We start from the raw sequence: 27,988 nt of genomic DNA, 5'->3' as shown, positions 1-27,988 counted from the left end.
CCACTAATGAAATTGTGTAGTCATAGCTGTTCTTCTGGTTGAGATATCAGGAGGGATTTTGTGGGGTTGGGGAGGAATGAAAATGAGCTTTTACTGAGTTTAAAATAAAATCCAAACTCCTTGCAATGGTCTACACTGGCTTGTCTCCATCTTCCATCCCCCACCCCCCATGTTTATGCTAAAGAGCAGACTATTGAAATGTAATTCACACAGCATAAAATTCAAATATATTAACTAGAACAGGTTATTAAATATCGACAAATGAAATCATCACCCAGATCAAGTTATAGAAAATTTCCATCATCCCAAAAAGGTCTGTAGAGGCCAGGCACAGTAGCTCATGCTTGTAATCCCAGCACTTGGGAGGCTGAGGTGGAAAGAACGACTGAGCCCAGCAATCTGAGACCAGCCTGGACAACATGGCAAGACCCCCATCTCTATAAAACTTTTTTTTCAAACTTAAAAAATAAAAAAAATTTAAAAAGTTCCAAGAGTCCCTTTCCAGGTGATCCCACCCTTCTCCCCTTAGTTTATCACTAGTCTGATGTTTATCACCATAGATTATGTTGCTGTCTTCTTGAAATTCACATAAATTCACTTTTTGTGTTATGCGTTTTTTTCACGTCTTTGAAATGTATCCATATTATTATATGTATCTAGTTTATTTGGGTGTTACTAGTGAGTGTTATTCCAATATGTGAATACACCACAGTTGATGGACAATTTGGTTATTTCTAGTTTGGACTATTATGAAGAAGGCTGCAGTGCATGAATATTATTGTACAAATCTATTTATCAACAAATATTCTGTGTTTTCTTAGATTTTGTATTTGTCTCTATTTGGCATCTGTTCACCACAGAACAATTATAATAACGATATTTTCTTATTTTCTTTATTTTTTCTTAAAACAATTTATTAATGTATGCCTGGTATACTAAAAGCTGTACATATATAATGAACACAACTTGCTGAGTTTGGAAATGAGTATGGACACATTAAATCATCACCACAGGCCGAGTGTGGTGGCTCATGCCTATAATCCCAGCACTTTGGGAGGCCAAGGCGGGTGGATCACGAGGTCAGGAGATTGAGACCATCCTGGCTAACACGGCGAAACCTCATCTCTACTAAAAACATACAAAAAAAAAAAATAGCCAGGCATGGTGGTGGGTGCCTGTAGTCCCAGCTGCTTGGGAGGCTGAGGCAGAAGAATGGCGTGAACCCCGGAGACAGAGATTGCAGTGGGCGGAGATAGCACCACTGCACTCCACCCTGGGCAACAGAGCGAGATTCAGTCTCAAAAAAAAAAAAAAAATCATCACCACAATGTATACAATAAAAGTATTCAGCTGGGCACAGTGGCTCACACCTATAATCCCAGCACTTTGGGAGGCCCAGGCTGGTGGATCACTTGAGGTCAGGAGTTTGATGCCAGCCTGCCCAACATGGTGAAATGCCATCTCTACCAAAAATACAAAAATTGGTACAAAACAATTATACATGTTTATGGGAATACATATGATATTTTGATACATGCCTACAATTTGTAATGATCAAATCAGGATGTTTAGGATATCCATCATCTCAAACATTTTATCATTTCTTTGTGTTGGGAACATTTCAAATTCTCTCTTCTTAGCTCCTTTGAAATGTACAATATACTGCTGGTAGCTGTAGTCACCCTACTGTGCTGTTTCTTTTCTGAGATTCCACCTAACCCCTTGATGTTCCAACTGCTGTGGTTGTCTAAAACTTTGTCCTCTGTTTCTTTAATCTAGGAAGACAGTTTGGTTTTGTATTGTAATTTAGCTAATCCAAGTAAGGGGGAGCAAAGTTTGTTCTATAAACTAAAAATAAAATCCTAAGTCCCCCAACTGACTAAATGGACCCCCCGTTGGCCAACGGGACCCTGGGCAAACCTTAAAAACTGAGTCCCAGGCCAAGAAGGAACAGGAGGCCAGACAAGCCTCATTATATTCCCACCCTTTTGCAATTTAGACAAAACTGACCAACATTAATGTTATCACAGAGATCATAAGACTGACAGAACGGACTCTTTATGGCAATAAGACACCAAATTATAAATAGGACTTAGGACCATTCCAGGCAAGGATTAACTCACACACCCCTTACGTGCAAAGAATAAACTATGTTCTAACCGCCACAAGGATTTTCTCTAGCAGCTAAACAAGCACTGGCCTTGAGAATAGGGAGTGTTGAAGCACTTGCTGCTCACCCCTCACCAGATACTGAACCCCGCTGTTCCACAAGCCAGAACTACAGCCTTGACTGACAAGAGACTGATTTCAGTAACTTTCTTCTGATGAGAAGACCAGCAACCATGGACTGGTTCTGTCAGTTTTACAGTATCTGTGCATTTGAGTGCCTTTGTGTCCTGAAAAGACCTTTGTGTATAGGGCCTAATTGTAATGCATTTAAATGCTAAGTATCCATAACAAGGTGAACAAGGTTGTATATTACGTGAATGTTTGTTCAATAAGCATGCATCAGGACCACCTTCATAAATATTCATAAATCCTCCTATAACTTGTTGAATATGTATGTTAGGCCAACCCATTCAACTTAAATTCCTGTCTTGCCCCTCCCTCCCTCAAAGTGCCCGCTCTGGGCTTCCTGCGATTCCCAGCCTGTCAGGATGACCACCTCACATGCTGTAACCCTTTATAAGAAATAAATTCTCCTCTGTAAGCTCACAAATTGTATGGTTTTTCAGTTAACAGCCCTCTGCTGAAAGTTTGCAAAATGGGAAACTCACTACATGCCATTCTTCCACATGTCTGCCTGCTTTTGTTCAGTCTTCCAGCACCTTCAAATTATATTTATATATATATATGAAATAAATTTTTCTAGTTTATAGTCGTTATCTGTGGGAGAGTTACTGTGAAAGCAGCAAGCAGCCATTACCAGATGCAGAACTCATTCTGTCAGTAATGGCAACCCAGCAAATAGGGCAGGAGCCCCACCCAGGTGTGGATCAATGCATGGCTGTATAACCTTGAGCAAGCTGTTTAGTCAACCTCTGAAGTCAGTACTGCTGTATGAGAAATGGAGATATGAAAAGAACAGGAGTGCTAGGGTGCCCAAGGGAGAAAAGAGTAGGTAACAAGATTTTCGGTCAGGAGCATGAGAAACAGGCAGAGGGTCGCCATTAACTCCCCTTCTTCACCAGAGTTTTCTGGCACTCAAGACTACAGAAACTCTCCTGCAGTGGGCCTTGGGGCACATCGCAAGTTCTAGTAACAAGGGCTAAGATCGCCTGCTTTTGGAGACCTTACAAAAGGTATGTTCAGTGACCAGGAATCAAACCTGGGCTGCGGTCGTGAAAGCGCCAAATCCTAGCCACTAGACCACCAAGGAAACAACAGCAAGTAGCTTTCATTCCTCTTGTCTTCCAAAGGTTTCTCCAAAAGGTGAACCTGCCTGCAATGCCCACGAAGCCTGCCAGATGCACAAGTCAAAACTGATCTAGAGAAGTACGCTGTGCTCCCTGAGAAGTGTGGAGCCACTGGAACCACAAGCAGCTTCAGACAGGAGCCAATGAGGCCATCAAAACCCTCAACAGAGGCATCTGTGAGTTCACTGTGGTGGCTGCAGACACCACGCTGCAAGAGAGCATTCTGCACTCCCACTGCTGTGCAAAAACAAGAATGTGCTGGGCCTGCCTGGAATGTTTGCGCACTCCAGGCAGGCCCTGGGGCGGGCCTGTGGGGTCTCCAGTCCTGTCATCACCTGTTCTGTCACCATCAAAGAAGGCTCACAGCTGATCCAGTCCATTCAGCAGTCCATTGAAAGGCTCCTAGTCTAAACCTGTGGCGTCTAAACCTGTGGCCTCTGCTGCACAATCTCTGCTGACTCCTCCCCCTGAGGTTATTTTCAGCTACTTTCTATTGCTATAAAATATTATAGTACTAAATCTGGTTTCTGGGGTTTTGTATAGTTTTTGTTCTGTTTTACAGGGTTGTTTTCCCCTTCTCCCTGCCCACCCTTTCTCTGCCATCCTTCATCCTCTTAACCTCTCTATTGAAAAATGAACAAATGTTCAGAACAGAGGAAGTAGAGTGGTGGCACCATCAAAGGCAGGAAGGGCCAGGAGAACCTGATGTGAGCGGGGATACAGACCTGGTTCTAGCTTCCAGTCTTCCAGTCGCTAACTTTCTACTGTGTGCAGGGTACAATGGAAGTAAACACCACCCACTATATATCCCCCATGCCCGGCATACAGAATCATTCATACATGTTGAAATGATCGAGGGGTTTCCTTTGCTTCTAGGGGATTATGTATCATTTTGGGAGGAAGCATGTCTTCTGTGAGGTTGTTTGGTTTATGTCCAAGTGCCATTTACTAATGTATCCCTGCTGTTTGCTTTCGGTACATATGTTCTTCCTCCACCTCACAATTGTGCCCCTGATGGCGGCAGGGCAGCAGCATACCAAAGAGATGTGCTGCAAGATTTCAGAGGTGGGTGAGTGAGACATGGGAAAGTGGACTCAGGTCTTGAAAGAGTCAGGAGTGGCCAAGGCAAAGAACATGAACTGGTGCTAGAATGAGGGATTCTGGGAAGGTTGTGGACAGCTGGCTGGCAGCTAGAGCAAAGATGATGGAATCCAGGAAAACAACTTCTCTCTGGTGAATCGAGATTTCTTCAGTGGACAGTTAGTCCCAGCTCTGATAGCCCTTACCCCTGTTTCCTGCCACAGTGTGGGTCATATGTATTCTTTATCATATGAGGAGCGTGCTAATTAATGTGTCATTTATTTTGCGAGCATCCTAATAAATATATTCATATTCCAATTTAATGAAAAAAAACTGATCTAGAGATGCCCCTTTTCGAGGTGACAGCATGGCTCTGGAGAGATGGCCACAGGAGCCATGGCAGTGGACCAGGGGCTGAGAAGGGGCTAAGCACTCAGCCCCTGGGACCGCCAACAGCAGGCCTGAGACACATGCAGGAAACCAGACAGCCTGGATGAAATTTCTTTCAAGCAAGGCCCGTGGTCACTGACAGAACCCCAGAGGTTTCCACCTAAAACCTTTCACATCTGCACCATTTCCATCTTAGTTGGAACTCTTTGTTCTCATCCTTGCAATATGCAGAGAAAAAAAATCACAGGTTTTTGATTGTTTTAAGATAGAGTATTGCTCTGTCACTCAGGCTGGAGTGCAGTAGCACGATCATGGCTCACTGCAGCCTCAAACACCCGGGCTCAAGTGATTCTCCCATGTTAGCCTCTGGAGTAGCTGGGACCACAGGTGCGCCACCACAGAGACAGGGTTTTGCCATTTTGCCCAGAATGGTCTCAAACTCCTGAGCTCAAGGGATCAGCCTGCCTAGGCTTCCCAAAGTGCTGGGACTACAGGCATGAGACACCTTGCCCAGCCAACCAGAGTTGTTTTTGATGCCGATATTTTACTCGGACTCCACACCTAGGTAGGAATTCATATTTTCAAGTACAGATGTTGCTCTACACAATCCTCTCCTTTCCTGATCACTAAATTAGAGTAAATCACTGTCCTGAAGAAGGTACCCTTGGGAGAGTGGGTTGGCCTGTCTTTCCACCCTTTCTTGACTCTGCCCTCACCTTCAAGCCTCTTTCTGGCCTGTGTTCAAGGTCCAGAGACATGCTTAAGACCTCTCTGTGTGGCTCCTCTTGAAGAGTCAGGAAGCCCATACTTCCTGTTCAGCGGGCAGAGAAGCTTCAAGCTGCACATTTTTAGGTATGCTAGGAGCCCGCAAGGCACAGATGTGCAGTGGTCCACGAAGTGAGTTTGTGGGTCTCCAGATACCTGCAGCCCTTTCTGCTCCTGTAGGGTAAAAGGGCAATTGCCTTTTTTTTTCTGTCCAGGAAGGACCCCAAAATGTTCTGAGTCAGAAAGACAGTGAATCCTCTCCTCTGGGTCAGTGGGGAGGGAGAGAGAGGGATTTCAGAGGGAAGAAAGCAGAAAAAGATGTCACAAAATTGCCTAATCAAAAGTTACCATGATGCCTGCCTCATCTGGAACTGGGCTCCCAGTCTCTAGTGAGGCAGACATAGTCCAGTCCAGTCCCAGTCTCCAGTCTGAGCCAAAGCAGAACAAAGCTGGACACTGCAGCCTGGCATCCAATGAACATTTTGTCACTTTCCCCAGGGTGGGAGCATTTGAACTTTGGATGTGAAGGAAACATGGTAACCACTGCAGTAAGAAAAGCAACTGCTGGAGAAAATGGCACTTTCTTCTCCAAATTTGTTTTTACACTCATGTCTAAAGAACACCTTAGGAACAACATTAACATCTTTCAACAAAAGGAAATTCTGCCTGTTGACCTTTTGCTGTGAGACAAACTTGAAAACTTCACAGACACTGCCTTTCTCTAAAAACTGCCCTTACCTCTTTGTTATAATTCACTTCAAGACCTGTTGAGTAGGAACATTAAAAACGCAAATAAAAAGTTTCAAGTATTATGAAAGAATGCAGTAAAACTGCCCTTAAAAAAAATCTCAAGATGGAGGTGGAGATCCTGTGATCATGAAATCTGAATAGGCTGCTCCTGTGTCGTTCAGTGGTGACAGCTCTGAAACCCTTGTGTTTTATGAACTTCATGCCCTGGTCTTCAAACGAATTCAATGCAGGCCAAGAAGCACAGTTTGGCCTGGGTTGGATGTTCTATATTTTCAAACAGTGAAATGCCTTGAGACACAGCCTTTGCTATAGTACCTGCTAAAACTTCAACGTGTGGATGAATATAGCTTAAATTGAATTGAATAGACTAAGCGAGAGTGGCAGTGAAGGATGCCTTTTGGAAGATTCGAGGTGCTGAGGCCAAAGGGATAGCAAGGAAAGAGCGTGTGGGTCAGGCCCTTCAGCCTGGAGGAAGGGCAGGCAGGGAGGGTCCTATGGTTCCTGGGAGGACACGAAGCGTGATCGCCTGTCAAGAGCCAAGAGCCCTAATGGCCAGTGCCGGGGAAAAGGCCCCCAAGGGGCAGTCAGCAGCCCTGCAGCGGCGGCGTCCACACTCCTGTGTGGCAGGGGACACTCATGGCTCCACCAGCTCCTGAAGCTTCTGGGAGCCAAAGAGTCAGCCAGGAGAACCCCACACACGGGCACTCAGTTCCTGGAAACCCTGCATGAGATGCAGGATCCTGAAGCCAGATTGGGGATTCCTAGGGTCTTGGCTTCAGGGCTAGGCGTGGAACCGTAAATGAGGGTTCAGCCTGTCTGCCTGAGGGATTGTGTTTCCTGGCGTATTTTTCACTCAAATTTTGAAAAGCAGTCGAATTTCTTATATTGGAAACCCTAGTAGTTAAAAACAGCAGATGGTAACATTTCAGGAATATGTCTTGTGCCAGGAACTGTGAGGGGTTTCTGTAGTGTAGTGATTACATGTTCGCTTCACATGTGAAAAGTCCCAGGTTTGGGACTTTTCATCATCAACATGATGAAACCCCGTCTCCAGTAAAAATACAAAAATTAGCCAGGCGTGGTGGTGCATGCCTGTAATCCCAGCTCCTTGGGAGGCTGAGGCAGGAGAATTGCTTAAACCCAAGAGGTAGATGTTGCAGTGAGCTGAGATTGTGCCATTGCACTCCAGCCTAGGCAACAAGAGTGAGACTCCGTCTAAAAAAAAAAAGAAAGAAAGAAAGAAAAGAAAACGGAGGACTTTAAAACCGTTATTATGACAATATTCTATGGGTCCAAAGAATTAAGCAGAGGTATCAAACATATAAAAATGGTCAGAATCAAACTTTGGAGATTAAAAACTACAACACCTGAGATGATAAATTCACTGGATGCAATTAACAGCAGATTAGACACTGCAGAAAAAAAGATTATGAAACACAAAGCTGCCGGGCGTCGTGGCTCAAGCCTGTAATCCCAGCACTTTGGGAGGTCGAGGCGGGTGGATCACGAGGTCAGGAGATCGAGACCATCTTGGCTAACACGGTGAAACCCTGTCTCTACTAAAAAATAGAAAAAATTAGCCGGGCGTCGTGGCGGGCTCTTGTAGTCCCAGCTGAGACAGGAGAATGGCATGAACCCAGGAGGCGGAGCTTGCAGTGAGCCCAGATCGTACCACTGCACTCCAGCCTGGGGGACAGAGCGAGACTCTGTCTCAAAAAAAGAAAAGAAAAAAAAGAAACACAAAGCCGCGAATGATTGAAATATCTAAAATACAACCCATGGTAACAATTTTTTTTTTTTTTAATGAACAGAGCATCAGTGAATGATAGTGCAAGTTTAAGACACCTAATAGACAAGTAATTGTAGTCCCCAAAAAGACTGGGGAAGAAGAAAAATATATTTAAGAAACAATGACATTTTTCAATCATAGTGAAAATTGTTAACTACTGGGCCAAGGAGCTGAATAAACCCCAAGCACAAGAAACCTGAAGAAAACCTTATCTAGCAGGCACTTCATAAATGAATTGCTCAAACTTATTGAAAAATCTCAAAATCAGAAGAAAAAAATCGTCGTACATACAAAAAACAAAAAGATTATATCATTGGAAGCCATTCAAGTGAGAAGGCAGTGGAGCAACATCTTAAAAGCACTGAGGGGAGGCCAGGCGCAGTGGCTCACGCCTGTAATCCCAGCACTTTGGGAGGCGGAGGCGGGTGGATCACGAGGTCAGGAGATCGAGACCATCCTGGCTAAAACAGTGAGAACCCGTCTTTACTAAAAAAAAAAAAAAATATATATATATATATATATATATACATATATATATATATATATATATATACATATATATATATACATTAGCTGGGCGTGATGGCGGGGGCCTGTAGTCCCAGCTAATCGGGAGCCTGAGACAGGAAAATGGCGTGAACCCGGGAGGCGGAGCTTGCAGTGAGCCACTGCACCCCAGCCTGGGCGACAGAGCAAGACTCCCTCTAAAAAAAAAAAAAAACCGCACTGAGGGGAAAAGTCAATGTGAAATTCTACGAAAGCTGAAAATTCACTACCACCAGCCATCACTACAAAAAAAAAAAGTTAAAGGAGTCCTCCAGGCAGAACAAAACTGACATCGCATGAAAATCTGGTTGTACCAAAAAAAAAAAAAAAAAAAAAAAAAAAACACTAGAAATGACATCTACATAGGCAAATATATAATTTTAACATCTGACTGTTTAGCTGGGCATGGTGGCTGACGCCTGTAATCCCAGCACTTTGGGAAGCTGAGGCAGGCGGATCACTTGAGGTCAGGTGTTTGAGACCAGCTTGGCCAATAAATATGGTGAACCCCTCTCTCTACTAAAAATACAAAAATTAGTCCGGTGTGGTGGCCCACGCCTGTAATCTCTGCTACTCAGGAGTCTGAGTCAGGAGAATCGCTTGAACCCGGGAAGCAGAGGTTGCAGTGAGCCAAGATTGTGTCACTGCACTCCAGCCTATCTGGAACCTAGTTTGTTCTGGAGGGATCTTATTTTATAGGAGGCTCGGAGGGGGACCTTTGCTTTGTGTCCTCATAGGATGCATAAGATACAAGGGAACAATCTCTCACTTTTAAAATACAGTGATAGGCCTGAGGAGAAACAACTGCAATTTTTTTTTTTTTTTTTAATGAGATGGGATTCTCACTGGTCTTGAACTGAGCTCAGGCGAGGCTTCCCCTACGTCGGCCTCTCAAAGTGTTGGGATTAATGGGCGTGAGCCACCGCGCCTGACCACAACTACAAACATTTAAAAGCACGTCCCTGGGTAGGCTTCCCAGTTAACAGCCGAACGCGCTAACCGATTGCTCCACGGAGATAACCTCGGTTGGTCGCTTTCATCTCAACATAGATTAAGCAATCACTAAACTCTGGGGGTTGCCATTCGCTTTCTGCAGGACAAGTGTGCAGACTACAAAGCTTCGGAAAACCGGAGAGGCTGAGTCGACTAATCGTGTTGTTGCACGTTAGAAACGCTTGCATTGCCTGACTCTGAAACCAGAAGGGCGGCCGAATGGCCTTCACCCTCCGTTAACCCTCGCCTGCTTCAGAAGCCAGTGCTTCTGGAAATGCCTGGATCTGCGACCCCTGCCTGAGCCTAGTAGGGCCCAAGGGAAGCTGAACGCCCCGACGGCTCTCATGGTAGCTCTTTCTGTTTTTTTGCGCCGCCTTCAGGCAATCATCTACTCCGCTTGCTATCCCCTCACTAAACTCGGCTTCAGTAGATGGGGTTGGTGGGGCGGGAGCGGGAAAGAGGCAGCGGAGTCAAAAAGGAAAACCTGAAAAGAAGGAGGGAGAAGAAGCAGGGGAGACGAGGAGGAGACAATGGGACAGCCCAGGATGCCGGTGCAGAGGGCACCGGCTGGATGCAGAGAAGATGGAACACGTATCAGAATGGAGAGGAGAAGACGTGAGGGAAAATCACAAGAACCTGTAGCTGCCCAAGAATAAAGAAGTAAAAATCGCATAAATGTTTTTACATTAAAAAAAAAATCGGGGGACCGGGCACAGTGGCTCACGCCTGTAATCCCAGCACTTTGGGAGGCCGAGGTGGGTGGATCACTCACTTGAAGTCAGGAGTTCGAGACCAGCCGGGCCAACATGGTGAAAGCCCGTCTCTACTAAAAATACAAAAATTAGCTGGGTGTGGTGGCGCACGCTTGTAGTCCCAGCTACTCGGGAGACTGAGGCAGGAGAATCGCTTGAACCTGAGAGGCAGAGGTAACAGTGAGCCGAGATCGCACCGCTGCCCTCCAGCCTGGGCGACAAAGCGAAATTCTGTCTCTCAAAAGAATGCATAAATAAATAAAAGAGGGGTGGGGAAGCAAAACCACGGGCAGTAGGTGTGGGGCGCATTGAGATTCTATAGTGGTTAGTACCCTGCCTTATGCCTGCAGCAACCTCTGTTTAATCTGAATCCTGGTACAGTCAGACTCTATCTTGGACCCACTGGGGCGAACCCACGTGTCTTTTGGTTTGCTTTTAATTCCTGCACCAGCTGCGGCCTTTATCTGCAGCCAGAAAGCCAGAAAGCAGGGTTAACCGCTGGCCCCACAGCGCCATACGGTCTGGGGAAAAGAAGGAAACCCAATAGTACACAAACAACGGCCCAAAGAGAAACTTTCGAAGTGCTCTATGCCTCACCGTTTAGCAGAAAATATCAAGCAACTCTCAACCTAGCTGGTCTGTAGCTTCCACGAATGAAATAATGTATTCATTGCAGTCTTTCTGGTTGAGATATTTCAAATATTTGGTGGAGTTTTTAATGAGACGGAGAGACACTCTCGAGTGTAGAAGAAAAAAATGAGGGAGTGTGAGGATGAGGCGACTTTAGGACAGAAAAAAAAAGAGACAAGGAAGCCACGTAAACGTTTTCGGGTAGGCGTGAGGCAATGTCAGTTTTGAACCCCGTTATGTTAGGTAAAGAGCGCAGCCCTCTTCTAGCACAAACACCGTTTCCCACATTGAAGAAATCACAGAGATCAGCAACTCTAGAGTGGAATGAAGAAGCTTCACTCTGGGAGAACCCCCTTCGTGACCACGGTCTCTTTCCCGCCAGGTAAGTGGGAATGAGCGCATGCCCTGCAGGGACAGCACAGCGTCCTCGCCCTGGCCGGAAGCTCAGGGTCACCACCCTACCCACTGCTCCCCTCGCCATTTTTCCAAACCACTCTCTGCCAAAGATTCCACCGACAGTCACCTCACAAGACAACCCAGGCCGCCTTTCAGCAGCGGCTGCCGCCCCGCAACCACCGCGCCCTCTCACCCCCGCGGTTCTGCCCGCCGCCTCTGCCCAGTCTGTGCACTTCACCTCCCTGGCTCCCGCTCTCCCCTGAGCTTACAGTGGACGCGGGGTTCTTCCCAACCCCTCTTGGGAATACTGAATGGAAAAGGGGGAGCGTGCGCAAGTTCTTGGTAGAGTGTAGACATCGTGGGATTTGACATTGTACCATCGCTTCGACGTCCTAGTGCTGATTTTTACACCTGCATTCTGCTTAGGGCACCGGCCACAGTTTTCCATTTGTGCCTACTCCACCTGCTGTCTTTGCTGGGTCCGCGAACATCGCCTCCCTCTACCGCTCAATTAGCAAACGGGACCGCCTTTGAGGACCTCATCCTCCGCTCACCCCGCTCCCAACTTCGCGGGCATCGCCTCCGGTCGCCTCTTCTGAAGGCCTAACGAGCACGTTAGCTGCGAACGGAGGTGAGGAGGCTCCGCTGACTGACCGGTGCCCATGTCCAGGGCACGCACAAACGCCATGACTTGGCTTGGCCTCTCTCTTAGTTATTCACAGCTCAGCCCGATAGGCACCTCCGGGGTGGCGACGGCAAAGAGGGTGGGCTTATTAAGTGCAGCTCCACGGGGACTGGCCTCTCTGCACGGCTGTGTACACCTGAGCGAGACGCTCAGTCGCTCTCTAAAGCCTCTTCTGCTGATGACAGACACGGAGATAAACGTGAGAGGTGGCCCACCACGACTTGCCCTCCTTCGCCCAGGTTTGCCCCTCGCTGCGGAGGCTGTTCTACATCTGGCCCTTGGAGCAGGCCGGCTGACTGCGTAGTAAAGGAAGATTTCTGCGGGAGGGCGGCCAGTGCAAAACAATTCCCTGACTGGGAATCGAACCGGAGCAACAGCGCTTTCAGCGCCGAATCCTAGCCACTAGACCACCAGGCAGATACGGAAGAGTGTTTTCTCTCCCTTCTTCGGTCTGAAGTGACAGTTTCCTGTGCTCTAGGAGGACTTGGGTCTTGTGAGGGTCGCTCTTTGCTCCTGGAGTCGTCTCACAAGGCCGTTACCTCCCTGCTTTCTTCAAAAAAAGAACCTGCAGGCGACACACCGAGGGCTCCGCGAGGGACACCAAGGCCACGAGTCCTGAGTCCTGGAGCGAGTTGCAGCCTCCCGGCCGCAGCTCACCACTGGCCTAGAGATGCGCCTTTGCGAGGCGGCAGCAACTGACAAGATGGTCGCGGGTCGCCAGGTCCGGAGCTGCGCACCAGGTTGCCAGGAGAAGGCGGGAGCGGGGAGGCGCCCGGGGTGAGACGGGGGCACCCTCTGCATCATAAAGGACCCAGACCCCGGCACCCTCAACATCATAAGGAATCAGACGGATGCGGAAATCGAGACAGGCTAGATGGGAAACTCTTTCCGGGAAGGCTCCGGGGCACTCAACTGGTCTCCAACCTTCCTCTGCAACCTGTGACACCTGCCATTTTCCCATTTTAGGCGATGGCAACGCCACCCCTCCCTTTGCTCTGGGCAAAACTTCGAGAGTTCCCTCTGACGCTGGAGTTTTTTCCTCAGATCCAAGATCCAATTGGTCACTAATTCGTGATTTCCGTCGGCCAAGTGCATGGGCATTGATCTACACGCGAGTTTCTCCACCTCTGCGGAATGGCTACTTCGGGGTGGGGTAGGTGCCCTCCCGTGGTGGATTGCAAGGTGTTTAGCAGCATCCGTCGCCTCCACTGACTAGATACATGCCAGGGGGATAACATTCTCCCTCCCGCTTCCCCCAGCCGCGGCCTAGTGTCCCAGCGGGGTTGGGAGAGGCATGTGAGGGCGAAGTTGCCCCCTGTTGAGAACCATTGCTGCGCGTAGTCCTGATCTCTGAACTTGTGCAGAGGACTCTCCAGGTGAAGAAGGCTCGAGGGTGGATCCAGCTCGAGACACCCTCGCTCCCCTTCACAGTCGGACCTTAGGATTTAGGCTTTAACATCTCCACATCATGAGATTCGAAACCTTTAGGTCTTTTCTTCCGTTCTGTCCTCCAAATCGGCCTCTTCCGAGCCTGTTGACCAGGGCCAGCCGGGCAGAGGGCTGAGCTCGCTCAACGAGGCTCCTCTCGCCCCTCCTGGAGCTTCAGGCCTCTTTCGGTTGCAGAAAAGCTTTACGGGCCAATTCGTTCGGCATCCCCGGCGGCAGGTGCGCGGTGCGCGGGGAAGAAGAGGATTTGACTGCGGTTCTCGACCCCCGGCGCCCAACCTCCACCCCGGTGCGCTCGCTCTTCCAGGCTCCTGCTGGTCCCACTCGCCAGGAGTTAGGTCTCAGGTCAGCCTGAGCTGCCGAGAGGCCCAGGCCCGGAAGGACACATAGGGGAAACCATCTGCTCACTTCGGTCCTGTCCGGAAGGGATCCCTTTCTGACGGGAAAGAAAGGCGGCGAGTCCTGTCCTGTTGAGTAGGCGGAAGAGAGATCAAAGGGAAGACAATAAAAATCCTGTGAGGTTTCAGGATCTAAAGTTACCATGAAGTCGACCTAACCTCCTCTGGAGGTCCTCCCGGTCCTCCCGTGGCTGGCGAAGGTGAATCTAGCTTCTGTCTCCAGTTCGCCAAGGCGGACAAAGCCGACGACAATGGGCCTGTCCACTATCTTCTTTCATATGCACAAAATGTCAGCTCTTCTTGTTTCTAACTTGCAACATCCCACCTGATGACCAGCTCAGCAAATTAGAGACCCTCCATAGGATTCCATCTCTGTCTTAGTTCGAGCTTCTATAACTATGTACCATAAACTGGGTGGCTAATTCACAACAGAAATTTATTTCTCACAGTTCTGGAGGTTGGAAGTCCGAGATAAAGGTGCCAACATGGTAGGGTTATGATGAGGGACTTTTTTCTGGTTGTAGACTGCCACCTTCTCATTGTATCCTCAGGGGGCACAAAGAGGGCGAGAGAGCTCCCTGGGGTCCCTTTTATAGGGGCATTAGTCCCACTCAGACTAATGGGACTAAATCCAGACTCTGTGCTGAGTGTTGTGGATTTTTTGCATGTTCATCCTCTCCCAAGACAACTGGAGATGTATTGTCCCCAGAGGGTACAATAGAGAATCTTCTGTCACAAGTCAGCAACCAACATAGTGAGTGAGAGCATGTGTCCCACTCTGAAATGAGAGTGTATTAGTCCGTTTTCACGCTGCTGATAAAGACATACCAGAGTCTGGGAAGAAAAAGAGGTTTAATTGGACTTACATTTCCACACGGCTGCTGGGGAGGCCTCAGAATCATTGCCGGAGGCAAAAGGCACTTCTTACATGGCAGGGGCAAGAGAAAATGAGGAAGAAGCAAAAGCAGAAACCCCTGATAAACCCATCAGATAGTGAGACTTATTCACTATCAGGAGAGTAGCACGGGAAAGACCCACCCCCATGATTCAATTACCTCCTCCTAGGTCCCTCCCACAACACATGGGAATTCTGGGAGATACAATTCAAGTTGAGATTTGGGTGAGGGCACAGCCAAACCATATCAGAAAGGGATGAAGTGACAGCATATCCTAATGTGTGTGATGGTTTTATGAGTTATTACCTATTTCAAAATTTATTGCAATGTGTGCAAAACAACGAGGACTTGTACTATCTGACTTTAAGGCTTACTATAAGCTATTACAAACAAGGCACCAGGAGGGACAAATAGATAAACAGACTGAGTTAAGAGACCTGAAACTGATCCACAGCTATAGTCAATAAATGAGTTTTCAATGAAAGCAGTTCAATAGAAGAAAATAAATCATTTCAGTTAATGGACTTTCATATGGAGGTGGGGGAGACCAACAATGTTATTCTCCCTCACACTACATACAAAAGTAATTTGAGGTGCATTAAACACCAAAACTTAAAAGTTAAAGATATAGAGCGTTTCAAGGATACTCTGTAGGCAAAGATTAGCCTACCAACAAGTAGGACACTGAAAAAATGTATATAAAAGAAAGACATGATAGACTTCATCAACGTTAGCCATACCTTCTCATCAAAAGATACCACTAAGAAAGTGAAAAGGTAAGCAAGCCACAGACAGAGAGAAAATAGTCACAAAACATATCTGACCTCCACACCCTGTAATTAGAATTATTGTGGTCTGGTACACTGCACCCAGTTTCTGCAGGAGTATTTTCTGGGTGTCTCTAATGAGTAAGAGAGGGCTCCATGGGATATTCCTACAGTTCCCAGATGAACAGTGGGAAAGACTCTACATTGACCAACACCGAGACCTGAAAACTCAGGTCCTCAAGGAGGGTAGAGGATACCTGGACCCTGACCCAGACCCCTGGATGGGCTGTGCCAAGAGACCCAGCAAGGGAAGGGATTCCCTCCTGCCTCAGGTTCTCTGTTCTTCTGTGGTTAGAAGACCTGAACCCAACTCCCTCCCCAAGCACTGGAGATGGGGCTTTTCCAAGGGCTGGGGATCTTGCTGTACTAAGGACAGCTGAGCAAGGGGGTCGAGGAGGAGCTTGGGTGGTGGAGGAGAAGAAACCGGGTAAGATGTGTGAAGCAGTCAGCTATACCAGGCACAGAGAGGACCCACTGGGACCCAAAAGCCTGCATGTGAAGCCAGGCCTTGGGCCACCTTGTTCCTCAAAGGGGTGCCTACTTCCATGGGATCTTCAAAGGGACTGTGGAAAGAGAGGCCTTCAGCCCACACCTCTGAGTGCTTTTCCACCACAGCATGCCGTGGCCTGTGTCCTGCTGGTGTGGAACAGTCAGACCCCTGCAGGGCTGCAGAACCTCTGTACTGGGCAGCATCCCAGCCTGAGTGCCAGAGCTCAGTGGGCAGGCCCCCGAGCAAGTAGAGAGGAGGGCACCTTTTGGACAGAACGTGTGGGACAAGAGCGATGTCTCGTCCGTTCAGGTTCCTCTCAAAATGAGAGTCAGGAAGATCAGGGCGCAGACCTGATTTCCCACGCAGGGCTGAAAGCAGACAACCGGAGGGACAGCAGCACCTGAGCCAATGAGGTAGAAGACAGAAAACCACAGTGTACTTCTGCCCTCAACCTAACCCCCTCCCACCCACATCCTCCACGCCCCCTGACCACCTTCCTCAGAAACATAATAGGAATAAAGATTCCCCCTGGCCTGGTTGCTACAGGAGGCACAGTGGCCTGATGGAGCCTGAGGCAGGTGTGGGAAGATGTGGATTGTCTAACTGGAGGTTGGGAGTCCAGGGTGCAGAAAGAGAAGCTTGGAGTGCAGGATTTGGTGGTATGTGTGTGGCAGTCGGCACTATGTTCTAATTGCCAGTTTTTTTTTCTTCTTCCTTTCTTTCTCTAGCTAAACAAGCACTGGCCTAGAGATAAGCAATGCTGAAGCACTTGCAGCTCACCTATTACCATAAACTGAATGAGTCTTCCCTACACAAGCCATAACTACCACTTTGATTGGACAAGAGACTGATTTCAGTAACTTTCTCTTTATAAGAGACCACTGGCTGTGGACTGGTTCTGGACAGTTTACAGAGGCTATGCACTTGATTGCCTTTGTGTCCCTGCTTCACCTTTTGAAGCATAGGACCTAATTATAATGTATTTAAATGTTGTCTCCACCCCAAAGTGAACATGGGTTGCATGTAACAGGCGTGTTTACTCAGCATGCATGCAGCAGGATCCCTTCACAAATATTCAGAGCTCCCCCTATTCCCTGTTGAATATGTATATGTGGCCAACCAGATCAACATAAATCACTATTCGCCCTCCCCTCCCTGGAAACCTACTTTTCGGGTTTCAGCAGGAAGGTATGCCTCCCAGTCTGTCAGAATGACCACCTTGCAGGCTGTAACGCTTTACAAAAAAATAAAATCTCCTTTCTAAATTTATAAATTGTGTGATTTTTTCAGTTGACAGCTTTCAGTTGTCAGTCAAGTCACTGACTGGGAAAAGTCATTTGCAATATATTTATTTGAAAAATGACTCAATTCCTGAATATATAAGAGAACTTTCATAAATCAGTAATATAGAGCTAAGCCAAATAAAATCGGGCAAAATATTCAAATAGGCCTTTGCAAAGGAGAATTTCTTATATGCTGGAAGCCATAAGAAAATGTACTTCATAGTATTGCTCATTAGGCAAGTACAAATTAATTCCACACTGAGATATCACTAACCAATCACCAGTGTGTGGCTACTTTTTTTTTTTTTTTCTGAGACAGGGTCTCTCTCTGTCACCCAAGCTGGAGTGCAATGGTGCGATTGGTGCGATCTTGAGTCACTGCAACCTCCCCCTCCTGAGTAGCTGGGACTACAAGTGCATGCCACCATGCCTGGCTAATTTTGTATTTTTAGTAGAGACTGGGTTTCGCCATGTTGGCCAGTTTGGTCTGAGAGCATAGCTACATTTTAAAAAGTTAGTACACCAAATGCTGACAAGAATTTAGTGCCACTTCAACTGTCATTGCTGGTGAAAAAGCATTCTAGAAGACTGGCAATTTATACTAATGTTAAACTTATACTCAGGTCATGACCCAGCAATTGAAGTACTTCCATGAATCTCAAGTGCACAAAAAGACTTGTAGAAGAATATTCATGACAAGAATTCAATAACACCAAAATTGAGAAGTGATCTATGAAACTACGTGGATATATCTCATGAGTATAATGAACGTAACTGCAGAAAAAAGGCCAGATACAAAAGATATGTCCATTCACTCATGTGAACTTTAAGAACAGGCAATTGTAACCTATGGGAATAGACATCAGAATAGTGATTAACTAAGAGGGCACAGGGTGGGAATTGCCTGGAAAGGGGCTCTAACAAGCCTTTCTCACATGATGGCAATTTTCTATAACTTGAGCTGGGTGGTGATTACATTTACCAAAAATAAACGAACTGCACTAAAGATTTGTGCACTTTATGTGAATTGTAGTTTATTTACTGTTCTCACTGCTTGAACCCGGGAAACGGGAGGTTGCAGTGAGCCGAGATTGAGCCATGGCACTCCAGCCTGGGTGACAGAACAAAACTACATCTCAAAAATAATAGTAATAATTAATAATAATTACTGTTCTCATAAAAATCAGCTGATGGGGAATGGAGGCAAGCCGGTGTAGACCATGACAACTAGTTCAGATTTTATTGTAAACTCATTAAAAGCTCGTTCTAGTTTTGTGTTTTTAAAAAATCCCACTGATACAGCTGTTTTCTCTACCAGATGAGACTATAACCGTATTATTTCATCAGTGGAAGCTACAGACAAAAGGCCCTTGAGAGGCGGCATCTTCACCTATGGGAATTTTTTCTGCTCAATTGTGAGACAAAGAGCATGTCCAAGTTGTCCTTTTGGCCAGGCCGCCCCCTAGTTTATGCACTGTGGGCTAACTCCAGAAGCTGGCGCCCTTCCGGGCCAGCGGTTTACTCCGCTCTCTGGAGGCTGCTAGGATTAAAGGCAAAGCAAACGACAGGTCCTTTAGGTACAATCGCAGGATAGAAAACACTACTGTGACTCAGGTTAGAACCCAGGTTGCGGCAACCACAGCTACAAGTATTGACCACTACACGACCAAAAAGCCTGCTGACAACCATTGTACTTCTTTTTTTTTTTTTTATGTAAAAACACTCATACTATTTTCTCTGCTTTATTCTTGAACGTCTGCAAATTTTCGTGCTTTTCTCTCTTTCATGCGCTTCTCCGTTACTCTCTCCCCATTCCGCTACATAATTTAAAAAACATCTCATCTCTCAGGACCCGGCCACTGCCTCTACAACAAGCCTCCTGGGAAGTCTCGTTGTCCCATCGACACCTCTCCCTTCTTTTTTTTTTTTTTCCGCTCCTTTTTTTTTTTTTTTTTTTTTTTTTTTTTTTTTTGACTGAGTTGCTCTGTCGCCCAGGCTGGAGTGCAGTAGCGCGATCCTGGCTCACTGCAACCTCCGCCTCCCAGGTTCAAGCAATTCTCCTGCCTCAGCCTCTCAAGTAGCTGGAATAGCAGGTGCAAGCCACCACATTCGGCTGATTTTTGTATTTTTAGTAGAGACGGGATTTCACCATGTTAGTCAGGCTGGTCTTGAACTCTTGACCTCAAGCGATCCATCCACCTCGGCCTCACAAAGTGCTGGGATTACACGCGTGAGCCACCGTGCCCGGCCAAATTTCAGACCAACACCTGTTGACACACATTGCCAGACACACGGAATCCCTCGCGGAACACCGATGGGTCCACAAAACACACGCAGGCTGCGGTGGCTGACGATGCTAGCAAATTCGGTTCACGGTGTCTGGGGCACAGTCCCGAGGGTCTACTGGCCACCTCTGGGCAAGGACCAGTCTCCGCCGTTCCCCTCATCTCCACGTAGATTCTTCCCCACACACCTCCCTTTTCTTTGGGCCGCTGAGGCCTCTTGGACATCTGAGGTGACTGCCCCGTCCCCAGCTTCTCTCCTTCCAGGAGCTTCATTTCTTGATCCTCTCCATAGTGGCTCAGCGGTAAGCCCAAGGTCCAGCACACGAATCAGGAACCTGATGGTTCTTGGGTTTGCAGGAATCCGCCCAGAGAACAGATGAAAGTAACAGGTACCAATATCAAAACTGCAGTGACACCAGAAACACTACGTGCTTGCCACTTTGCTTAGCAGTTTGTTGAGTCCAACAACTAGGTGGGTCGCGGGTTAGTCTCCTGAATGTCTTTTGCTGCTACTTTGGTCAGCGTTGTTGTCAGTTTACCTTGAGGTGGCCAAGCCCTTAAATGCACTATTAGGTTATGCAGTATAATTCTGCAGAGCACGAGGGTAAAGAGCCATAGTGAAGAGCAAAAAACCCTCTTGCATTGGCCGGGAATTGAACCCGGGTCTCCCGCGTGGGAGGCGAGAATTCTACCGCTGAACCACCAATGCCTCTCTCTCGCAGCTCTCTGGAGGATTACTGAAAAGAGCATCCAGAAAGACTTAGAAACTTCCAAGAGGCCTTTTCAGGTTTCGACTCAAAGCTAACAAAGACATCCAAACCAAATGTTTTTATAGGAAACTTTTACTAAACAAAGTTATAAATATCAAAATAGCTCATTTGTCGGATCAAACTCCTAACTCTGAAAAAGGTCTTTCTACCTGCATTACAAACCCCTATAATAAAACGTCACAAATTCATTCATGTTTCTTTTTTCTAATCCTAAATCTTCAATTGTCAACCTCAAACTACTGCCTTAGTGGTTCTGAGAAGGTAACCTAACTGGTAGTTTAGGTAGGTAAAGTTCTAATCCAGGGAGGAAATAAGAAGCAGAAGCAGAATTAGAATTAGAGGAAAGAGGAAATAAAAGGACAGAATCAAGGTAGAGATGATGAAGAAACAAAGGTTGGTCCACTGAGTTAGTCTTTTGTCGCTGGTTTTTTTGGCAAAAGAGTAATGATCGGTCTTGTAATCATTATAATACTGTTATTTGTCTGCTTGAAGATGTATAAAGCATTTAAAGGAAATGTGATATAAAAAGATTAATAATGCCTGCAGTCAATATTTCATTGTTAGGGAGAATCCAATTTCCTAAGTTAATATGCTTTGATGTATTAGCTATGTAAGGAGTAGACCAGTTTAAGGAAATATTGATGGTCAAAATATTAACATATTAGTCTTTTGATGAAGTTCAAATAGTAGAGAGATTTCTTTCCTCAATTTTCCCTGGAGAGATTAAACTGAAGAGAAAAATTCAGAGAGTTTGCCCCACATGTTGGGTCTGGGAGTCATTATGACTTTTTCAAAGACAGGAGCTGTGACATGGAATCATGCTTCTTCTCTAGCTGAGAAGCCAAGCTAGGTCCAGGCTGGGTCACAAACTTGAGCCCAACAAGGAAATCACCCTTCACATTGACCTCACAGAGCTTTGACTGTTCTCTGTTCTTTGCCCAACACCCAAGACACACACCAGCTCTGGCCAACAAACCTTAACATATTATCTATATCAACCAGAGCTACATTTATTCCCAAATCTCCTTCTAAAATACAAACCTGTACTTTCTACTCTGAACTTCTAAATTTACAAAGGCCTCATATGCATCTCAGAGTCACAGATGCTAAAACTCAACACACCAGTGAGTTCCCTGTCAGCAATATGTACCACCCTCTACCTCAAAACCCAATGATCAGACTCAAGCACAGCATCTCCCAAAGAGTAGTGCACTGTCCTGGGTGTTTCAACGATCACTAAAACCTGTTTCTAGCCCTGCCTAGAACACTTATCCTCACCACCATCCACCCTATTTGCCAAGCCAGATCTTTCTTTGGATAAACTCTCTCATTTTCATAACACAACAATTTCAGTTCAACTCAAAAAAATAGCGTTTAAGTTTATTGGATACTTCACAAGCTTACTGCCACTTTATTACCACACTTTTCCATCTATCAGCTCTTGCATCCATTAACATAAGCAGACAAAAAACTGGACTCCTGGCCAGGTGCGGTGGCTCAAGCCTGTAACCCCAGCACTTTGGGAGGCCAAGGCAGGCGGATCATTAGGTCAGGAGATTGAGACCATCCTGACTAACATGGTGAAACCCTGTCTCTCCTAAAACTACAAAAAAAAAAAAAAAATTAGCCAGGCTTGGTGGCACCCGTCTGTAGTCCCAGCTACTCGGGAGGCTGAAGCAGGAGAATTGCTTGAACCCGGGAGGCAGAGGTTGCAATGAGCCAAGGCCACACAACTGCACTCCAGCCTGGGTGAAAAAGCAAGACTCCACCTCAAAAAAACAAACAAACAAACAACAAAAAAAAACTGGACTCCCTACAGCCAGTGTAGTATGCACCACTCACTTGCCACACTGTATGCTGAGTGACCCCTCCACAGCTTAAATCCGCACATAACTTTAGCCTAGAACCATATAATGTCCCTTTATTTCTTCAGTACAATGATTAATACCATATTCTCTGTACCCTTCTTCCCTCTATGCTCATCATTCTAACAGCTCTTGCCAATACTCAAATCCAGGAGCAGCAAACTACTTCACATGTCGCAAACTACTTCACATGTCACAATCTTTTCACAGGTTCACACCAGTGGATTCCCCAGTGAACCAGCTGTCTTAACTCGGGCTTCCATAACAAAATACCACAGACTGGGTGGCTTAAACACAAGAAATTTCTTTCTCACAGTTTGAGACGCTGAGAAGTCCAAGATCAAACTGCCAGCTGATTCAGCTCCTTGGTGAGGGCTCTCTCCCTGGCTTGCAGACTGCTACATTCTCCTTCTGTTCTCGAATGGTGGAGAGAAAGAGAGCACTTTGGTCTTTCTTCTGTTTCTTATAATGACACTGATCTCATCATGGAGATCCTATGGTCATGACCTCATCTAAACCTGATTACCTCCCAAAGGCCCTACCTCCAAAATACCTCCACATTGGGGGTTAAAGCTTCAATATATAATATGAAGGGAACGCAAACATCCATTCCATTATACTAGCACCTGCATTTGCAATCCAGCCTCTGGGCCAGGCTTAGCAGTGTAGAGCCCAAGGCTTCAATTGACAGGATTTTTATGCTCTCATGCTCTGGCTCCTTGGCTCCAGAAGCTTCTAGAACCAGTAGGGTGATACATCCATTAGCAACTATACTGTAAAACACATGGCGGGTAAAAGAGTGCCCTATTAAGTATTTTGGTTATGCCCCCATTAGTGTGCTTGGCTCAATCTATTAATAGTAAGCAGTGGTTCGCATCCACCTCAGTACCATCCCCTGCAGTCATCCTGTCAGTTTCCATTCCATTCTCCTATCCTTGGCTTGCTAGTTCAATACTCTTAAGTGATTTACTGCTGGTGCTCTCCTTTTTCCCTCAGAGATACCTTGTGATTTCTTTGATTCTCTCCACCTCTACAGGTTAATAAGTCTAATATTTAAAAACTCTGTAGAGGGATGTTGGGAAGCTGTGGGGAGAACCCTTGGGCTTTTCGCCTGGGTAAAGTGCAGATTCCTGAGGATTCTGGGCCTTGGCTTCCAGCTGCACTAGTGCCAGCCGCTTAGCTGTTCTCAGCAGCGTCACCTGGCGCAATGGTGCTGAAGCGCACTGCTGAGAGGCCAGAAGGCAAAGCGAGAGTCGCTTTGGCTATGGCTATGGCCTGGAACCCATTTAGGCAAAACAGAGGGCGCGCGGGGACAAAGCAATAGAGAAGGGTGGGCAATACAGGATCTGTACACCACACATTAGGAATTGTATTTATTAAATTGTTGATTACCTAAGCCTCCGGAGAGTAGTTTGGACACTTACCGGTTTTCTGAGTATTATTTGGGGAAGGGGTATGCATGCAAATGTATATACATAATTCGTGTGATTTCGGAATATTGACTCTATGAGTTCCCAGATGCAGATTTAGAACCTTTTTAAAAAACATTTTGTTTTTATTGTCTCGCAAATCAGCCAGATCTGCAACTGTATCAGACTAAAGCGAAGCCAAGCGGGACCCTTAGGAAAGGCGCTAAGATGTCATCCACTTTCAGTGTCTGCCTGTGAAAATTCAAGCGATAAACAGAATGAAGAGAACCTTAAGGAATTGCTGGAACCAAAGTTAATATTAAGCAGGCCTGCTATGACGTCCTCTTCCTGGCAGACCAGTGGAAATTGTAGCCTGGTCGACAATCTGTATAGATTGATGAGGTCTAAAATGTAGTCACAGGTTCAACTACTTTTTTGTTTTCCAACCTCGAGTAAACTCATTAAATTTAAGGGCTAACAAAAAGAAAAGAAAAACCTCATGTTTCCGCCCGGTTTCGAACCGGGGACCTTTCGCGTGTGAGGCGAACGTGATAACCACTACACTACGGAAACCACGCGCAACACGTAAGAGGCAAAATATAATCATGAAAATCTTAAATCAGCCATTTCTATTATAGTTTCCAAATCCGAGATCTCACCACTGCACTCCAGCCTGGACGACAGAGCGAGAGTGTCTCAAAAAAAGTTTGGAGAAGAAGGTGCCATTTTCCCTCGTTGCTTTTCATACTGCAGTGGTCACCGCATTGCCTTCACACCTGAAGTCCAAGTGCTTCCACCCTGGGGAATATGCAGACCGCTGGGTCACTGGACGCCAGGCCGCAGGGCCGGCCTCGTTCTGCTTTTGGCTCTAAATGCAGTCGGGGGATGCGACTGGACCTCATCAGAGACTGGTGGGATGTTACCCTTACCAGGGACTGGAGGGCCAAGCTCCCAAAGAGGCCTACTTCATGATCGCCTTAAATCAGGAAATTTCATGAAATCCCACCCCTCTACCGCCCCATTCCCATGTTCTATCTCCTCCCCTGCCCACTCTGAGAGGATTCGCTGCCTTTCTGTCTCGTCTGGACCCTTTGGAGTCCCACATAGACAAGACAGAAGGGGCATTGCCTTTTCCTACAGGAGCGGGAAGAGCCGTCACAGCGGAGGAAACACAGACTCACAGCGCTCATCCCCACATACTTGCGCCCTGCCGAGTTCCAGCAAACCCAACAAAGCACTCTGAAGCTTCTCTGGAAAAGGAAGGAGTGTGAGGTTTCTGACAGGGCAAGAGGAGCCAAAGAGAGGGGACCCAGTCCTTCCCCTAGCTCGAGAGAACAAACCCAGAAGAAGGGCAGATCCAAAGGAAAAGCGCAAAGGCGGCCGGTTGAGAGAGCCAAGGGTCGCGGGTTAAATTGCGTTTATCAGAACAGTTCTTTGCTCACTGTCCCAAAGCCCTCCTAGGGACAAAGAAAACACTGGCATGGCACCAATCGCAGAAGGGGGCAGCATTGACACCCAGGAACGGGCGTGGAAAAGCAGGAAAAGCAGGGATCATCTCTCCCCTACTCCGTATATGGCTGCAGACAGCAGTGGTTCTTTTCTCCAGGACCCAGTGAGTGTGCACTAGGAGAGAACATTATTCAACTTATTCATGGTGGCACCACCCAGGCTGAAAGTGAGCCTGTGCTGCTTGGGCTTTCAGAAAGGACGGGCCCAACTCTCCCTCCCTATACAGAGCTGCAGTGCCCTGGCAATGGAGGACAGACCATGGAGTTGCCTGCCCTGGACTCGGGGAAGAGGCTCTGCCCTAAACCCCATTTTAGTGGTAGCTGTCAGAGTGGCATATCCACAGACTTCAGCTGCACCACAGCCAGGAACCAAAGGACAAAGTCTTTATAAAATGAAGGTTGTGAGCTCTGTGACAGGGGCATGATAGGGAAGCGGATCACATTTTGCCTACTCAGGAGGAGGAGCTAGTGCACCTCTGCCCCTTCCCCTGAGACCTCAGCACAACCCGACATGATCTCTTCCCCACCACCCTGTCAGGGCAGGTTTTTCCACTGGACACCAGCCTACCTACCAGCCCTGACTCTTAAGCACCATCTACTGGACTGCATCCTAAACTGGACCACTGAATAACAAAACCCTGCTACCAAAGGGCTTAGTGCTAGTCCATGAGATAAGCTTCCTGAGAATTCCGTACCCTCAGCCCCCAACAAGGGTTAGTGTGTTAGCTTTTACTTCCAATATGTCACCACAACAAGCAGCATCTGAGAAAGCTACTGCTCAGAAGCTATCCACAACCAAGAAACACATACAAAGCTAGGGCTCCCTGAAAGCACCCAGAAATGAAGCCGAACAATCATATACAACATACACCACAGTCATACCATCAAGGGAAAAAAAGAATAAAAAAATTAAAAATCCTCATCCAAACAATACCAAATTCAAAAATAAGAGCAACAGCTTCCTCGGATGAGAAAGAATCAGCGCAATAACTCCAGTGTACCCAGAGTATTTACACACTTCCAAAGGATCGCACTAGTTTCTAGCAATGGATCCTAGCCAGACTGAAATGTCGGAAATGACAGATAAGAATTCCAAATACAGATTGCAAGGGAACTCAACGAGATCCAAGGAAAAGTTGAAGTCCAATGCAAAGAAACCAGAAAAACAATACAGAATATGAAAGACAAGAAAACTATATTAAGAAAAATACAAATAGAACTTCTATAATTGAAAAATTCACTAAAGGAATTTCAAAATACATTGAAAGCTTTAATAATAGACTAGACAAGCAGAAGAATGAATTTCAGAGCTTGAAGGTTGGTCTTTCAAATTCACCTAGTCAGACAAAAATAAAGAAAAATGAATTTTTAAAAATGAACAAAGCTTTTGAGAATTATGGTGTTATGTAAAGCAATCAAACCTATGACTTATTGGCATTCCTGAGAGAGAAGAAGAAAAAGTAAGCAACCTGGAAAACAAATTTGAAGGAATAATTCAGGAAAGAATTTTCCTAATCTTTCAAGAGAGATTGATATTCAGATACAAGAAATTCAGACAACTTCTGCAAGATACTATACAAGATAACCATTGCAAAGCATACAGTCATCAGACTTCCCAAGATAAATGTGAAAGAAAAAATCTTAAAGGCAGCTGAAGAAAAGGGCCAGATTATCTATAAAGGAAATACCATCAGACTAACAGCAAACTTCTCAATGGAAATCTTACAAGTCAGAAGAGACTGGGGCCTATTTTTAGCCACCTAAAAGAAAAAAAAAACTGCTGGTCAAAGTTTCATACTCTGCCAATTTAAGCTTCATAAATGAAGGAGAAATAGTTTTTCCCAGACAGAGAAATGCTAAGAGAATTCATTAACACCAGATAGGCTCTATAATAAATGTTCAAAGGAGTTCTAAACATGGATGGTACTTGCTACCATAAAAGCACATGTAATTACAAAGCTCATACACCCTATAGAGCAATACATAATTGGGTCTACAAAGCAACTAGCTTAACACTATGACAGAAATAACACCTCACACATGAATATTAACCTTGAATGTAAATGGCCTAAAAGTTCCACTTAACAGGCATAGAGTAGTCCAGGTGTGGTGGCTCACACCTGTAATCCCCGTACTTTGGGAGGCCAAGGTGGGCGGATCACTTGAGGTCAGAAGTTCGAAACCAGCCTGGCCAACATGGTGAAACTTCATCTCCACTAAAATACAAAAATTAGCTGGGCGTGCTGGTGGGCGCCTGTAATGCCAGCTACTCGGGAAGCTGAGGCAGGAGAATCACTTGAACCCAGGAAGCAGAGGCTGCAGTGAGCCAAGATCACACCACTGAACTCAGCCTGGGACTCCATCAAAAAAAAAAAAAAAAAAAAAAAGGCATAGGGTGGCAAATTGGAAAAAAAAAAAATCAAACTTTCCATGGCCTTTAAGAGAGACCTATCTTACATATTATAGCCCCCAGAGGCTCAAAGTAAAGTGATAGAGATCTGTTATGCAAATGGAAAACAAGGAAGGTCAGGAGTTGCTATTCTTGTTATCAAGTAAAACAGACTAAACCGACAACAGTTAAATAAAAAAAAAGACAAAGAAGGGCATTATATAATCAGA

At 46.2% G+C, this 27,988-nt stretch overlaps 1 protein-coding gene, 2 non-coding genes and 1 pseudogene across 4 annotated transcripts in view; 1 reads left to right on the top strand and 3 right to left on the bottom strand.

Annotated features, from left to right (window-relative positions):
* Positions 1 to 27,988, bottom strand: part of LOC129049397 (neuroblastoma breakpoint family member 6-like protein) — a 56,630-nt gene that overhangs the window by 14,221 nt on the left and 14,421 nt on the right. Inside the window, exon 6 of one of the 2 annotated variants that reach the window (XM_054528527.2) lies at positions 24,465 to 24,659. The exons of the other annotated variant lie outside the window; for it this stretch is intronic. Within the exon in view, the coding sequence (XP_054384502.1) occupies positions 24,604 to 24,659 (56 nt within the window). The 3' untranslated portion in view covers positions 24,465 to 24,603. Of the gene's footprint in view, positions 1 to 24,464; positions 24,660 to 27,988 lie in introns of those variants that run through there. 2 annotated transcript variants of the gene reach the window in all.
* LOC103889731 (protein FAM231D-like) lies at positions 15,742 to 16,950 on the top strand (annotated as a pseudogene).
* TRNAG-CCC (transfer RNA glycine (anticodon CCC)) lies at positions 20,456 to 20,526 on the bottom strand. Its single transcript has one exon. It is a non-coding gene; the product is annotated as a tRNA-Gly (tRNA).
* TRNAV-CAC (transfer RNA valine (anticodon CAC)) lies at positions 24,362 to 24,434 on the bottom strand. The gene has a single exon. It is a non-coding gene; the product is annotated as a tRNA-Val (tRNA).

This window comes from Pongo abelii, chromosome 1 (genome assembly GCF_028885655.2).
Source record: "Pongo abelii isolate AG06213 chromosome 1, NHGRI_mPonAbe1-v2.0_pri, whole genome shotgun sequence".
In the NCBI taxonomy this organism is placed as follows: domain Eukaryota; kingdom Metazoa; phylum Chordata; class Mammalia; order Primates; family Hominidae; genus Pongo; species Pongo abelii.
The sequence above is the reverse complement of the archived record's forward strand: the minus strand, read 5'-3'. Positions and strand labels throughout refer to the sequence as shown.